The sequence below is a fragment of the Cloeon dipterum genome, chromosome 1 (assembly GCF_949628265.1).
Source record: "Cloeon dipterum chromosome 1, ieCloDipt1.1, whole genome shotgun sequence".
Classification (NCBI taxonomy): domain Eukaryota; kingdom Metazoa; phylum Arthropoda; class Insecta; order Ephemeroptera; family Baetidae; genus Cloeon; species Cloeon dipterum.
The window spans coordinates 13,016,821-13,030,060 of record NC_088786.1 but is presented as its reverse complement, the minus strand read 5'-3'; the positions used below and the strand labels follow the sequence as shown (position 1 = coordinate 13,030,060).

The 13,240-nt window shown below is 38.0% G+C and overlaps 3 protein-coding genes across 12 annotated transcripts in view; 2 read left to right on the top strand and 1 right to left on the bottom strand.

Annotated features, from left to right (window-relative positions):
* The window catches only part of dnc (phosphodiesterase dunce), a 234,198-nt gene that overhangs the window by 60,520 nt on the left and 160,438 nt on the right, over window positions 1-13,240 (bottom strand). The gene's annotated exons all lie outside the window — the stretch shown is intronic.
* LOC135948130 (cysteine-rich secretory protein 3-like) lies at window positions 5,653-8,166 on the top strand. Its single transcript, XM_065497241.1, has 7 exons — window positions 5,653-6,313; window positions 6,363-6,508; window positions 6,702-6,893; window positions 6,964-7,432; window positions 7,488-7,624; window positions 7,678-7,866; window positions 7,925-8,166. The coding sequence occupies exons 1-4, from the start codon at window positions 6,167-6,169 to the stop codon at window positions 7,061-7,063; spliced, it is 585 nt and encodes a 194-aa protein (XP_065353313.1). The 5' UTR covers window positions 5,653-6,166; the 3' UTR covers window positions 7,064-7,432; window positions 7,488-7,624; window positions 7,678-7,866; window positions 7,925-8,166.
* On the top strand, window positions 8,363-11,109 carry LOC135948129 (cysteine-rich secretory protein 2-like). Of its 2 annotated transcripts, XM_065497240.1 has the most exons (7): window positions 8,417-8,825; window positions 8,876-9,012; window positions 9,072-9,263; window positions 9,314-10,299; window positions 10,361-10,506; window positions 10,650-10,841; window positions 10,910-11,109. In XM_065497240.1, exons 4-7 carry the CDS (start codon window positions 10,144-10,146, stop codon window positions 11,010-11,012), a joined length of 597 nt encoding a protein of 198 aa, XP_065353312.1. In that variant the 5' UTR covers window positions 8,417-8,825; window positions 8,876-9,012; window positions 9,072-9,263; window positions 9,314-10,143; the 3' UTR covers window positions 11,013-11,109. The 2 variants fall into 2 exon arrangements, with proteins under 2 accessions (XP_065353311.1, XP_065353312.1); XM_065497239.1 differs by lacking the exons at window positions 10,361-10,506; window positions 10,650-10,841; window positions 10,910-11,109 and having other exon boundaries at window positions 8,363-8,825; window positions 9,314-10,136.

The window sequence follows — 13,240 nt, the reverse complement described above, 5'->3', positions numbered from 1 at the left end:
TTTTTCACAAAACTGTTCCTATTGTTTCTAAAAGAGGTTTTGTTAAGCATGTTAAAATATCAAGTAGAAACTGAATGTGCAAGGCAGTTAAAGTTTGCATTGCTAAAAAAAAAGTGACGTAAATCAACACATAAACTTGAATGAAAAATAAGCACCAGAGGCGTATACAATGACGGAAAAAGAAATAGAAAGTAAGTACCAAATTAATTTTGTTAAAAAGAGTGGGCGATTTACCGACAACGACTTCAATGGTAAAGGTCAGTGCGTGATTCAAAGCTTGTGACGCGTGGGCTGCACTTTATACACATTTCCATCCAAAAAGGAAAATGTTTTTTATTCAAACCAGGAATTAACTTACCTAAAATTATAAATGCTGAAAATCTAAAATTTGCATATCAGAAAGGATTGTCTCAATAAAATTATTTTGCATCTTTTTTCAATGATTTGCCTCAATTAAATTCCCTAAAAGGACTTTTGAACCCCTAAATTCGTTTTTACGCTTCATCAAAATTATTTCTTAACTGCTCAAAAGACTATAAGTCAGAGCGTCCAACATTTCTCTGATTTTGTGTAAGATAACACATTTTTCCTTTTTGACGTACGCAGGTTCATAATTTTGGGTAACTTAAGGAAATTAAAAAGACGCGAGCTTTAATATTTACAAGACCCTGAAAACAACCATATTGCATTTTTAATAATATTAAAAATGTTATTGCACATCTGTTCAAATTCAGAAAAACATATACGAAGAGGACAATTTTGGAAAATGCACACTGGCAGGTGTAACGCTTGAAAGCGTAGCAGGCGCCGACGACCTCTGTGACTCGGCGCCGCAAAGTGCGCGGATCGGCGGTCTGGGCGCGAGAGCCGCCTGGCGGGCGGTCGCGACATCCGCGGGTGACCTTTGCTCCCTCGCGCACCAGCTGGCCGGCCAGGACACCTGTTGTGACGGAGTGAAAATTCATTTTTCGGTCGGCCGCAAACACAAATTAGCCGGGCGCGTATAACAGGCCCCAAGAGGATTTTCGCCGGCCTGCATTATCTGTGCTGCAGCTGCGAAAATCGCCATAAAGTGAGTGAGCGCGCCGCTGGGTCTGCCGCCCCGTCGCGTGTAATTTCGTGTTGTTATTATTATTTTTTCGGCAGCTCTACCCACACACGACAAGCAAGCCTGAGCGGATTTGGGAATATTATACTGCCCTCGCCTCTCGCATGAGCCCATATCGTAATTTGCACCACGGTGAAATCGCCTCGACTAATTACACGCACCACCATTGCCAATGTGTGATTATCGTTTTTTATTTTACAGATCGTTGTAATGCTGTTACCCAGCCCAGCTAGCGCTTTGGGAATTGCTCCCAACGCACCTGAGCCTGTTACTAATAAACGAATAAACACATTCTATATGACTATTGTAAATTTATATGTTCCCATTAAAAGCAACTACTGTAATTTTTTTGCAAAATAATTGATCTATCGAAGGATTTATAGATAGGATAGAAATGGTATAATTATGCGATCATAGAAGCATTTTATTGAATTTAATCGAGTAATTTTCCCTCAATGGCAAGTTTTTAATGGATTTTAAATAAAATATATATATAAAATATATATAAAAAATGAAGTTTACTGAAGTCTGATTTTAAACAATAATTTTGCTTCTCGTGTAAATTCCATCGATATTTTAAAAATATTCGCATCATTGAAATTAAAGAACTATCACATCAAACTGAAATGAACACTCAGTTGAAGTACATCTCAGATTTCGGCTCATCGAGAATTTTCGTCCGAAAATTGAGGTTTTAATTAGAAGGACCAAGCTGACCGCAGCTTTAATTTGTGCTTTGAGCTTTGGGGCACAATTTGTATTCACACTGTTCGACGTAGTGCGCTAGAGTCACGCCAATTTAAACTGACTCGCACTCCTCTCAGTCAGTACCACCAGCGGCAGCAACAATAATTAGTTGGTGTTTAATGAGCGTGCTCGTAAAATGAAGTCCACCAAGCGGATGGTAAAACAAACTCGCTGCCGTGGAAATAAATTCCAGCCCGCTGCTGTGCGACCTGATAAGGAATGCATTTTAATTGCGTTCGAGCAAGACACGGGAAATTTATATCATTCCGCCCGATTATTGGCTGCGGCCTTGGCTCTCTCTCTCTCTCTCTCTCTCTCTCTCGCTCTGTTAATAATATCGTATGTATTATTTTTTTCTTAATCGCTAATTGTGCGTGCTGCAGGGGCCGGCCGGGATAACAAAGCCGAGGCTCTCTCACAAAGCACGTCGAAGGGCGTTGACCAAATTTAGCAGCTTGTGCGCGCGAGTGTGTCTGTTTGTTTGGATTGCGCTGTAAAAGGAGCCGCCGATTATAATGTCTCGCGCGCCGCTGACTGACACAATTGCATCTCTCTCGGCTTTTTTTTATCATTCAACAAACGGCCGACGAGAGTACGCTTCATGTAACCGTGCTTTCAGACTACGCTGCATTTTGATCGTTATCGCCGTGCACAGTTCGAGCAATGAATGAATTGAGAGTTTTAATTGTGAGTGATTTTTAGGGCGCTTGAACGAGAGAAAAATCAATTTTAATTTTCACCCCTGTATTCTATAGCAAAGTCAAATATTATTCATTTTACACTGATTTTTTACGTATCTGTAAAAATAGTCTCCGCTCGACAGATACAAAATCAATATTCTTCTTTTTCACAATTCCATGGATCCGAAACTGATCCCTAAATAACACTAAATATATATAACCTGTTTCATTGTTTTTCAACTACGAAAAAAGTTGCACATTGTGCAAATGCTTTTTAATGTGAGAGCAAACTATTATCATTTCCTGAATTATAAAAAAGAGATGTGTATGTATTATACACGGACTGAAGCCAGAAAATACAAGAATAATAAGGGGTCCGATTGTTGGTGACAACAAGGGTGTTCGCATTTCCAACTCGCTACTCAGAATTTTCCCCTTTTGGACCGGAAGTTGGCCTCACGGTTCCTGGTCATGGGTGGTGGTTGCACGGACCAAGCCAACTGTGTGGACTGGCGCACTGAACTCCCCTTTGAAGACGACTATTCTGATAATTCAGGTGCCTTTGCTCGAATTTGCCTCATTTGTAGGCCCGTCGGATTATGTGCACGACTATTATAAAAAAATAAATACCAGATAAATATTAATTATTGTTTCTCTTTTAGCCTGTGATTTACAGGTGACAGCAAACATTCTTTGACGAATGAATAAACCAAGGTTACTTAATTAATCCTTTGTACCTTGAATTTATCGGAATACGATAAACCTTTAGCTTCCGTAAGATAAGATAGCAATTAAGTTTAAAAGGAGCGAAATTCACGTTGCATCGTCAGTACTGGGCCAGTCGTGTAATGTCTGTAATGTTTTTATTGCGTGTGCATAATCTTTAGCCCTGGGGTTTTGGGGCTGACTTCTTAAGAACAGGTGGCTGTTGTCAATATTTATAACTAATTTCACGTCAATGTCCTCCCAGAAGCGGCTAATATGCTCAAAATGGTACGGCAATATTTAATTCCTTAAAATTTACAGTTCCCCATATTTACAGTCATACATATAATTTACCAGATTTCCCTGGCGTTAAATGCATTTTGTATGCAGATGATATTGTACTTTTAAGTGAAAATTTAAATGATTTTTCCATTTTACTGCCCAGAATTACAGACTACCTAGCTATAAGATGTTTAAAATTAAACGAAAAGAAATGCCAAGTCATGAAATTCAGAGCCGGTGGTCATGGTCGTTATAGCAAAGTAGATTTGAACTGGGAAAAACAGAATAAAATTACCTTCTGCTCTTCAATTAATTATCTAGGAGTCACTTTCCAAACTGCAGGTGTATGTTTTAGTAAACATATTGATAAGAGAGTTAAAGCCTCAATATTTGCTACAGGCAAAATTAAAAATTTGTCAAAAAGTTCTATTGTTACAGCCAAAAAATTATTTGATTTAGCTATTTCTCCTGTTGCCTCATATGGTATTGAAGCTGTCTGGAAATACTTGACTTTAAAAGACTTAAATAATCTTGAATGTGCTAAGTCTAGATTTTTTAAGAAAGCCTTATGTGTCGATAAGAGAATGAAATCAAGATTTGTATATGATCTAGTTGAGACTGATTATTTTGTAAATGACTTAAAGACAAAATTCTCCCTGCCGGACACACCTGTTTATATTAAATTCTTGGATAATATGATGCATAAAAAACAAAATATTCACCCTAATTTTTACAGTACCCCAGCTATGACAAACAAGAACTGGTGGCTACCCTATTGTAAAGATCGAAGTGTTTTTACGAGATACTCTTTCCATGGTTATCATTTTCTGTTATGTAAAGACAAACGTTTCCATCTAGATGTTTCTGCTAATTGTGTTTGCCAATTCTGCGATGAAAGCGGTATAGACATGTATCATTTCCTCAATTGTAAAAATAATACAACTACCTTATTTCAAGCTGCTAAATATAAGAAATTGCAGTTAAATAATATCGTTATATAATGTACTCTGTGTTGTACACCGTTGGTGTCTAATATAATAAATAATAATAATAATTTACCAGCTGAGAGGAATGCGCAGTTTTGGGCCAGTCAATGCTAAAACTGATGCACGACAGCTTTACCAGCAGAAAAGACAGTCGATATAGCCAGTGAGGTCAAAGCATTTTCATCTCATCCGCTTAAAATGCCGTGGTAGAGGTTCTACAGTTAAAGAAATTTCATAGTTTTGCTCTCCAGAGGAAATTCTTTACATTTTTTTCAGAAATGGAGCCTTTTCTTAAAATGTCATTTTGTATGTGTGTATGGGATATTTTTAGTTATTTTTTAGTTAGAATAAACTTGGTAAATTGAATGTTATATCTTGGCAAAGTTGCCCTGTCGTTAGTAAAAAAATCCCTTTTTTATATCAATGAGTTCGAGCTATATGAAATATCAATTATTTGAAATTACTCAAGGACGGGGGCAGTGAAGTCCTGACACTCTGAGGTTTCCAAGTTTAAGTACAACTCTCCACAAAACAATATTGCTGATATTGGGCCCTACACGCAATTTGTGTGGGCGAAGAGTCACTAAGTCGGCTGCGGATACGACAAACATACAACTACATTATTTGCAATTATTGTCCCGCGTGAGATGAACACCATTGATATAAATATTTTTTATATCACTGATTGAAATTATTTTGGCGGCAACAATCCCCTGGCAGTCAAACTAATACCCCTCAAAAACCAGGAAAGATGTGTGTCAGCCTGCCCTGCCCTGTGTCCTTTCTTCCAAATGGACTCAGTGCAGCATATTAGATTTAAAATATATTTTCAAGGTAATAATTTGAAGAGATCACAATGCGACGAACCCACAACGGCGAATACGATGAATTAACCTCTCATTGAGATACATGGGTCACTTATATAGCTAAATCTATGTTTAGTAAATTTAATAATTGCTTGCAATTCTATTATTTAGCAGTAATTGATGGGAAAATTAAACTTTGTGTCATCTTGATAGGTTACAGCGGCAACGGTAAGTTTTATTTTACATATGGCGATTAGGTTCACATTTATTGAACTATAATCTTTGATCACGACTCACGACGCTATTTTAAATCTCATCAAGCCTCCGCCTGCATGAGCATTGTGTTTAGTCAACTAGTGGCAGGTTAGTTAGTTATATTATTTATCCTAATAAAAAGCAAAAAATGGAACGGATCCATAAATAAACAAGCACACCATAGAGAGTGAATTATATTTTATGTTTCGTTGGTGATAATTGTCCAATATACCCGTTTTGCAGTCAGCATGACCGATAAATTAGCATTACGTAATGATATAATGGAAAAATTGGATGACGCTTGTGTTAAAATGACATGGTAACTGTCATTCTTTTGAACTTCAAAAGTCGCCAGTAAAGAAATTGTGGCACCATGTTATTTCCTATTATTTATGATTGCATGTGGCCAGGAAAAATAAATTGGACAGATAAAACGAAGGAAAGCGAGGAAAAATTGAGGCCACTTAATGAAGTCGTAAAAAAACGTCGTGTCATAAATATCGAAAAACGTCAACGTGCTACTTCCGCAAAGATAGCATATAACAAGGAGCGAAATTTGCGTTGCACTTTCAGTTCTGGTCCGGCATCGAACACATAATGTCTGTAAAGCTCTTGATTTACCTATGCGTAGCTTTCAGTCCCTTGATTTCGGGGCTGAGTGATGGGGAAAGGTCAGATATTGCCAACAGTCATAACGACTACCGCGCCAACGTTCGCCCAGAAGCAGCTGACATGCTGAACATGGCATGAAAATCAGTTTTTTTTATTTCTTTTCGTTTATTTAGTTTTTCAGACGTACTATGTGGCTGCTGAGAAAATCGCGCAATCGTGGGCAAGTCAGTGCAAAAAACTGACCCACGATAGCTTTGCCAATATGAAGGACAGTAAATATGGTTATTGTGGCCAAAACATTTTCGTCTCATCTGCTCAAATGCCGTGGTAAGCCTTACTTAAAATAATTAAACTTAGAATTATTTACGTCAAAATTTCATTTGTATCCATAAGGATAATTTGAATAGTTAGCCTTTGCCAGAAGTAAAAATTTCAAACGTGTTTTGTATTTTTTTAAAGATTTAATCAAAAGATCGCATTGCCATATTTTTTTCAACAAATCATTATCATAAAATAACAGGACGAGGGCAGTAGAGGCCTGGCATTCAGAGGTTTCCCAGTTCACGTACAACTCTACACAAAACATTTTCGCTGAAATTGGGCACTACACGCAAGTAGTGTGGGCAGAGAGCCATAAGGTCGGCTGCGGATACGCAAAGTGCAGGGACGCCAGGGGCGTTTTCCACAACTATGTCTGCAACTACTGTCCCGCGTAAGATGAGCACCATTGATATAATATAATGAAAATTAAAATTAAAATACAAAATTTAAAATTATTTTAGCGGAAACATCCAGGGTAAAATTAATACGCCTTACAAACAAGGAAAGAAGTGTTCAGCCTGCCCTGGGCCCTGCCTTCCAAATGGACTTTGTACACCTTAAATTGCAAAGTTGCAAGAAATTAACGAAAATAAATAGATGTTTGTAAAAAAATTCCATTTTGTTATCCTAAAACGAATTTTCTCGAATAAATGAATGCGGTGAAATCCAGTTTGAAAATGTTATCTTAAGCAAGAAACTTCACAACTTTTGCCGATAAATGCTACCATACCCAGAGCTGTTTAGCTCACAATCAGTCGCTTCCAAGCACTAATCATGTATAGCCAATACAAGTGTGGTGGACTTCTTATAATCCTGGTTTTCCAACCAATGGTCCATGGTGTACAAACCATGGACAAGTTAGGAATCACGATACGACATAATTGGTATAGGTCCAACGTGAACCCGCCAGCAGCAGACATGCTTTCTATGGTTCGTGCTGATTATTTTTGACTAGATTATTTTTAACGCATCGCACTTTATACAGTCTTGGTACAAACCGGCCGCTGTGGAAGCGCAGTGGTGGGCCAATAAGTGTAATAGATCGGACCCTGCAAATTTTGAGGACAGAGTATACGGAAACTGCACCAATAACATTTTAATCGCTCCTGGAAAAATGGATTGGTAACTATATATTCAACATCCAAGTTTGCTTATAATATTCCGACTGATTTAAGGTCTAATGTGGTCAAATCCTGGGGTAGCGGCTATAAAAACTTCACATATGGGATGCATAACAACGCCGCATTAGTAAAGAGCTACGTGAAAATGATCTGGGCGCCTTTCTCAGAAATTGGATGCGGTTCCCAAAAATGCAGTGATTCCAACGGTAGTTTCCACATTTACATTTGCAACTACTGCCCAGGGTAAGACGATTATTTTACACAATCAACATCTAACTGACAAAACGTAAAAAAAATTCAGAACCATCATTCAGGAAAACTTCAACACTCCTTATAAAAATGGAATATGGTGTTCAGCCTGCACAGGTTCCTGCAAGATGATGAATGGACTTTGCAGTCCAAAATAAGAGTACGAAAATATTGCTACGAAAAATCGTTGTTGCTTATTTTAGTCTCATTTACAACATATAAAAATGGCAGGGCATGTTAAATGATCGTATGTAGTCCTAATAATTTTAAATAAATTATGTGGTGATTTCAGTGCTTATAATACTCTTGTTTCACTTTTCCTTTAGAAAATTTATTTTTAGTATTTTTGCAGTTTGAAAGACTTTTACGGTTGACCGCTATGGAAGCGGTGACAGAAAGAAAAAAAAATGTCAAAAGAGAATAAATGTTTGTGCACTATAAGAGCCAAACTGTATAATAATATTATGTATGAAATTTATAAATGTAATTATCAAAATCGTAAGGTAATCGAGTTTAATATTTTTATTTTTATTTTTTTACATAACTTTTTAACATTACAGATGATAATATCCAAGGTTTGAGTCAGTTCTATTATACTTTTTTTACCCAGCTGGAATTTCAAAAGCAGTATTTTTACCAAGAGGTTTAAATGCGGATTTTTCTGGAAAACACCTTTGAAGATTACGTTACACGCTATCTTCACCCCCTGGGGGTTTGAGTCTAACAACAATTTGCGTAAAACTACAGTTATCTTATTATCGTTCTCACTGGTGCGGAAACGCGACTGTTCATACGGAGACTCGAAAATGTCCGGTATTGTTTTCAGTTTACTAGTCCTAGTTTGCTGCTCTCCAGTCCTGGCACTGGAGCTTTTTGAGCAGTGGAATGTGGCCAGCGAGCACAACTACCACAGGGCCAATGTTCAGCCAAGTGCTGCAGATATGCTCTTTATGGTAAGTAAAACAGTTTTCCCGCAACGTGATCCAATCAACATAATATTCAGACGTGGTACGAAACTGCCGAAATGAACGCACAATTGCTGGCCAGCGAATGCAAAAGGTCAAAAAGCGACCCACTGAAGGACAGGGAGTTTGGAAATTGCAGCCAGAATATTTTTATCTCGCCTGAACTTTTGTCATGGTAAGAGGTTTCAATTAATGATATTAATATGCATTACATTTCAAAAATATTTCTAAAAGGAACGAGGTGATAGACACCTGGGCCTCTGGGATATTGTACTTCACATACGGTTCGGCGCAAAACAATGTCTCCAAGATCAGGAGCTACGCAAAAATTATTTGGGCACAAAGTCATAAATTGGGCTGTGGCTTTGAACAGTGCGAAGATGAGAACGGAATCTTCCATAAATATGTTTGCAACTACTGTCCAGGGTAAAAAGTTTGAATATGTCTCTACTCTTCAAAAACAGTTTCAATTTTAGTTTGGTCATTGGCAAAATCAACACTCCGTACCAGCGCGGAAAATCTTGCTCAGCATGCACGGGAATATGTTTGGTCAATGGACTTTGCGCACCTATATTTCGAAACAAAAATGCAAAAAATGATGGGTCCGTTACAACTACTACTTCCGAGCCTCTCAGTTATCTGGTAAATGGCACTAGTGCTATTTTGTCTGATGTGGTCACGCTAACAACACAACTACCACCAATTGCGATTAATTCACTGGAGCACAATCAAAATTTAGTTTCCTTCTACAGTTCAAATAATGCTATGCTTAGTCAAAGTGTTCCAAAAAAAGAAGCCCCGACACAAAATTTTGAAATTTCAAATTTCACGAATGAGTCGGAGGCATCTGCTAATAATGTTTCAACGAAGACGCAGCATCTGACACATTACTCAAAGGTCAACGTCAGAAGCTCACAATCAGAAGCAACTGCAAGTACATTATTCCAAAGTACTGCAAAGGGAAAATCAGCAAATTCTGTTGGGTTTTCTCAAAATGCTGAAGTATATTGGGTTTTCATAATTTTTGCATGTGGCATTCTAGTCATATAATGAATATATAATATGCAATTTATGTAAATGCTTTATACAAGATTTGTTTTTGTCCTGTTATCTCTGGAGAAAATTAATAAAGCCTAAGTTTTTAAATACAATATTCTTAAAAATTATTTCAAAACGAAAAAGCAGTTACGGATATGAAAATTGAAGCAAAGGGAAGTGGCACTTCCGTTCATCGTATTCCCATTCCACGTGCTGTGTGGAAAAGTTGTTGCAGTGTGCGCTCGAGTATTGCGATGCCATTTTCACCATGTGGCTAGATAAAGTGTATCTTTTGTTAGAATTTATAATTTTTGCGTTTGGAACCATTGACTGCCTCAAACTAAAAGCGAAAGTGGAGATCGTCCGAAGCCACAATAAGTATAGAGCAGGCGTAAAACCTGAAGCAGCTGACATGTTGAATATGGCAAGATATCTGTTTTACGTTATTATTAGTAATTATTTTCTAAAAGGTTTCATCATTTCAGACGTGGTATGAGCCTGCGAGCCGAACGGCCCAAAGTTGGGCCAGCCAGTGCAAAAGATTGCAGCACGACGATAACTCAAACAGAGTTGACAGTAAATTGGGCGCCTGTGGCCAAAATATTTTCATTGCATCCGCAGCAATGGGATGGTGAGAGACACAAATGAAAAACACACGCAAAGTTTAAATATAATATTAAAATAAAAAAATGAAGAACAAAAATAATTTAATATGTTGGCATTGACGCGTCTTTACCTATTTCAATTAATTCAATTACATCATATTGTTACAAGGCCAATGGCGGTGAAAGCATGGTACTCAGAGGTGTCTAAATTCACGTACGGCTCGTCGAGCAACGTGTTTCACGAGATCGGCCACTACACGCAGCTGGTGTGGGCAAAGACGTACAAGGTGGGCTGTGGCTTGGCCAAGTGCAGCGACAACAAAGGCACCTTCTACAACTACATTTGTAACTACTGCCCTGCGTAAGTTTCTGTCTTCGAAATTACGCTCAATGAATTGGAACTAGTTAAATCCAATTTCAAATCCGCAGGGGTAATATGCAGGGATCAATCAATACGCCTTACCAAAAAGGAAGCAAGTGCTCAGCGTGTCCAGGCAGCTGCCTTCCAAATGGATTGTGCGTCAAAAAATAATATTTTTGAAATCCACATCAAATCTTCTGTTACTATTTGAAGTTTCTTGTAATGCAAAAAAAATAAAATGCTGTCTTCAGTGGTATATTTTAATTAACTTAGAATCAAGTTTTGGTCTGACGAAAACACGAAGGCCACTCTGAGACCACCTTGTGAGTGTAGAGAGCATATAGTGCTTTTAATAAAGACCCGCAGCTTCCACGAAGCGGAATCCATCAATTTGCGCCAGATACAAATCGGCGCAAGTTCAAATTTTGCGGACGCAATATCGTTGAGCTGCATCGCAATAAGTTTCACCAGAGGCAAGCCGAGCGACCGGCTGGCCTCAAGATAAATCTAGCCACGAGCATGTAATCTCTGGGCGTACAGAATACGAACGGGCGCAGGTACACAGAAAGAGAGTTGGCGGCGGCGGACGGGTTGTTGTTATCTTTCGTGTTATTTGAATACCCTACAGCGTGTTTCATCTCTGCCCATGTACGCGAGTTACTCTCCATCTCGACCGTAGCTGGTCAAATGTTTCATTCAATGATTTGTATAAATGGCTTGCGTATCGTCTATTTTTATGACTCGTGCCGGCTGTTTATGCGCATTTAGTTTGAAATTGTTATATAAAGGGGATCTTGGTTCCAGTTTTTTTAATTATATCAAAGGGAGTAAAAATATCAGAAACAGGCCATAAACTTAGGCGCAGTCTCACTAGATAATATAAAAGTTTGAAATGTCCAGTGTCGGGATATTTAGTGGTATTCTTCGATAATATTCAACTGTGTTTAGCCACTACGCGTAAAGGCTTTGTAGGCCGCACAGGCAACTGGTTTTACCTGAGATTTTGGGCTTGTGTCTGCGGACCTCAACTCCCACAGGCTCTTTATTTTCCTTGTAATACCTCACACTCTGTGTGAAGTAGTAACATAATTAAAGATTACGTATATCAGGATGATATTTTATGCAATCACAAAATATTAATTTGAAACCTCTCCCTGTTCAATGTGCATAGAGCCCCTATAGAAAAGTGTTTCCCTGAGCTGCGAGCTGGCGAGTCTAGTTTCCCAACAATTTTACGTCGCACTTTTCCGCCAGAAGAAAAACAAGAGAACAACATATAATTCCAAACAATTCTATGTTGGGAAACCACAGAAACTGGAAGTTTTTGTTTGTCGCTCCTTGTTTACCAGTGCAATGTGTTGGATTAATGCAATTTATTCGGAGCAAAAGATAACTGGACCGGGTGGCTGGCGATTTTTAATCCTTGCTATATATCAGAGCCGCTGCCGTACGGTCGTGTGAGCGAGCGATCGATAAATGATCCCCACACGTTTTGCACAACCGCTCTTGTGTATTTTTATTATTTATTTTATGCTCGCGCGCCAGCTCGTGATTTATAAACCTATGATTTTCGGCAATTTATCACACAGGCAGCGATACTCCCGTGTGTGTGCGCTCCGACCAATTTTTCACGGCGGCCCCGTCGCCCACTTCAATAAGTGAATGCCCGTGTGCTGCAGATTTATTGCAATCAAGTTTGCACGAAAGGCGACGAAATCGGTTGCTAACAAGCTAATTCATGAATATTCATCACAGTTTTATATCGCCTTGCCCTCTAAAATACGGATATACAAATATTTTTTATCACTCTTCAAGTTCAGGGCACACTGGAGATTTTAAGACTATCTCACAGCACTAACAAATAATGTTTATCAACTTTTAAACTTAATTTTCTTAAATTTGATACTGAACAATGTTTTATTTGTACGTAAAATTTTGGATATTAATTGAATCTGTCTGACCATGCGTCAAAATGTTCTTTTTAAATGAAAACTGTTCTTTCATTTTTATAAAGATGAAAAACTAGTGGTTTAAGTGAGATTTTTCCGTTGAAATGCGAAAATTATATGTATGTATGTTACTATCAAGAGCAAGGAGTTGCAGATTCAAGTAGTTCACCGACTTTAAATAATGGGAAACCTTGAACGAATGCAACAATATAATTGCGTCTCATCCCGTCTTAAATAAGGCAAGAAGAGTCCTGCTCTCTTTACTATTTTTAGTCTTTAAGAGGAGTTTAATTAATGTTAATATTACAAAATAACAAGTTCGTGCGGGAGGTTATGGAATTTTTCTAAGACTGATTAAAAATGAAAAAGATTTCAAAAATTGGAAAAAAAATCCCAAAATGGAAGCAGGAAATTTCTTTGTGGTCTGGACGAGAAATTCAAAAATTCAAT

Bases quoted from the DNA above. Each gene is read 5' to 3' on its own strand.
- LOC135948130 (XM_065497241.1), top strand. From the start codon at position 6,167: ATGTCTGTAAAGCTCTTGATTTACCTATGCGTAGCTTTCAGTCCCTTG. The intron at 6,314-6,362 runs GCATGAAAATCA...TTAGTTTTTCAG, and splicing joins CAGCTGACATGCTGAACATG to ACGTACTATGTGGCTGCTGA. The intron at 6,894-6,963 runs GTAAGATGAGCA...AAATTATTTTAG, and splicing joins GTCTGCAACTACTGTCCCGC to CGGAAACATCCAGGGTAAAA.
- LOC135948129 (XM_065497239.1), top strand. From the start codon at position 8,679: ATGTCCGGTATTGTTTTCAGTTTACTAGTCCTAGTTTGCTGCTCTCCA. The intron at 9,013-9,071 runs GTAAGAGGTTTC...TATTTCTAAAAG, and splicing joins TCGCCTGAACTTTTGTCATG to GAACGAGGTGATAGACACCT. The intron at 9,264-9,313 runs GTAAAAAGTTTG...TTTCAATTTTAG, and splicing joins GTTTGCAACTACTGTCCAGG to TTTGGTCATTGGCAAAATCA.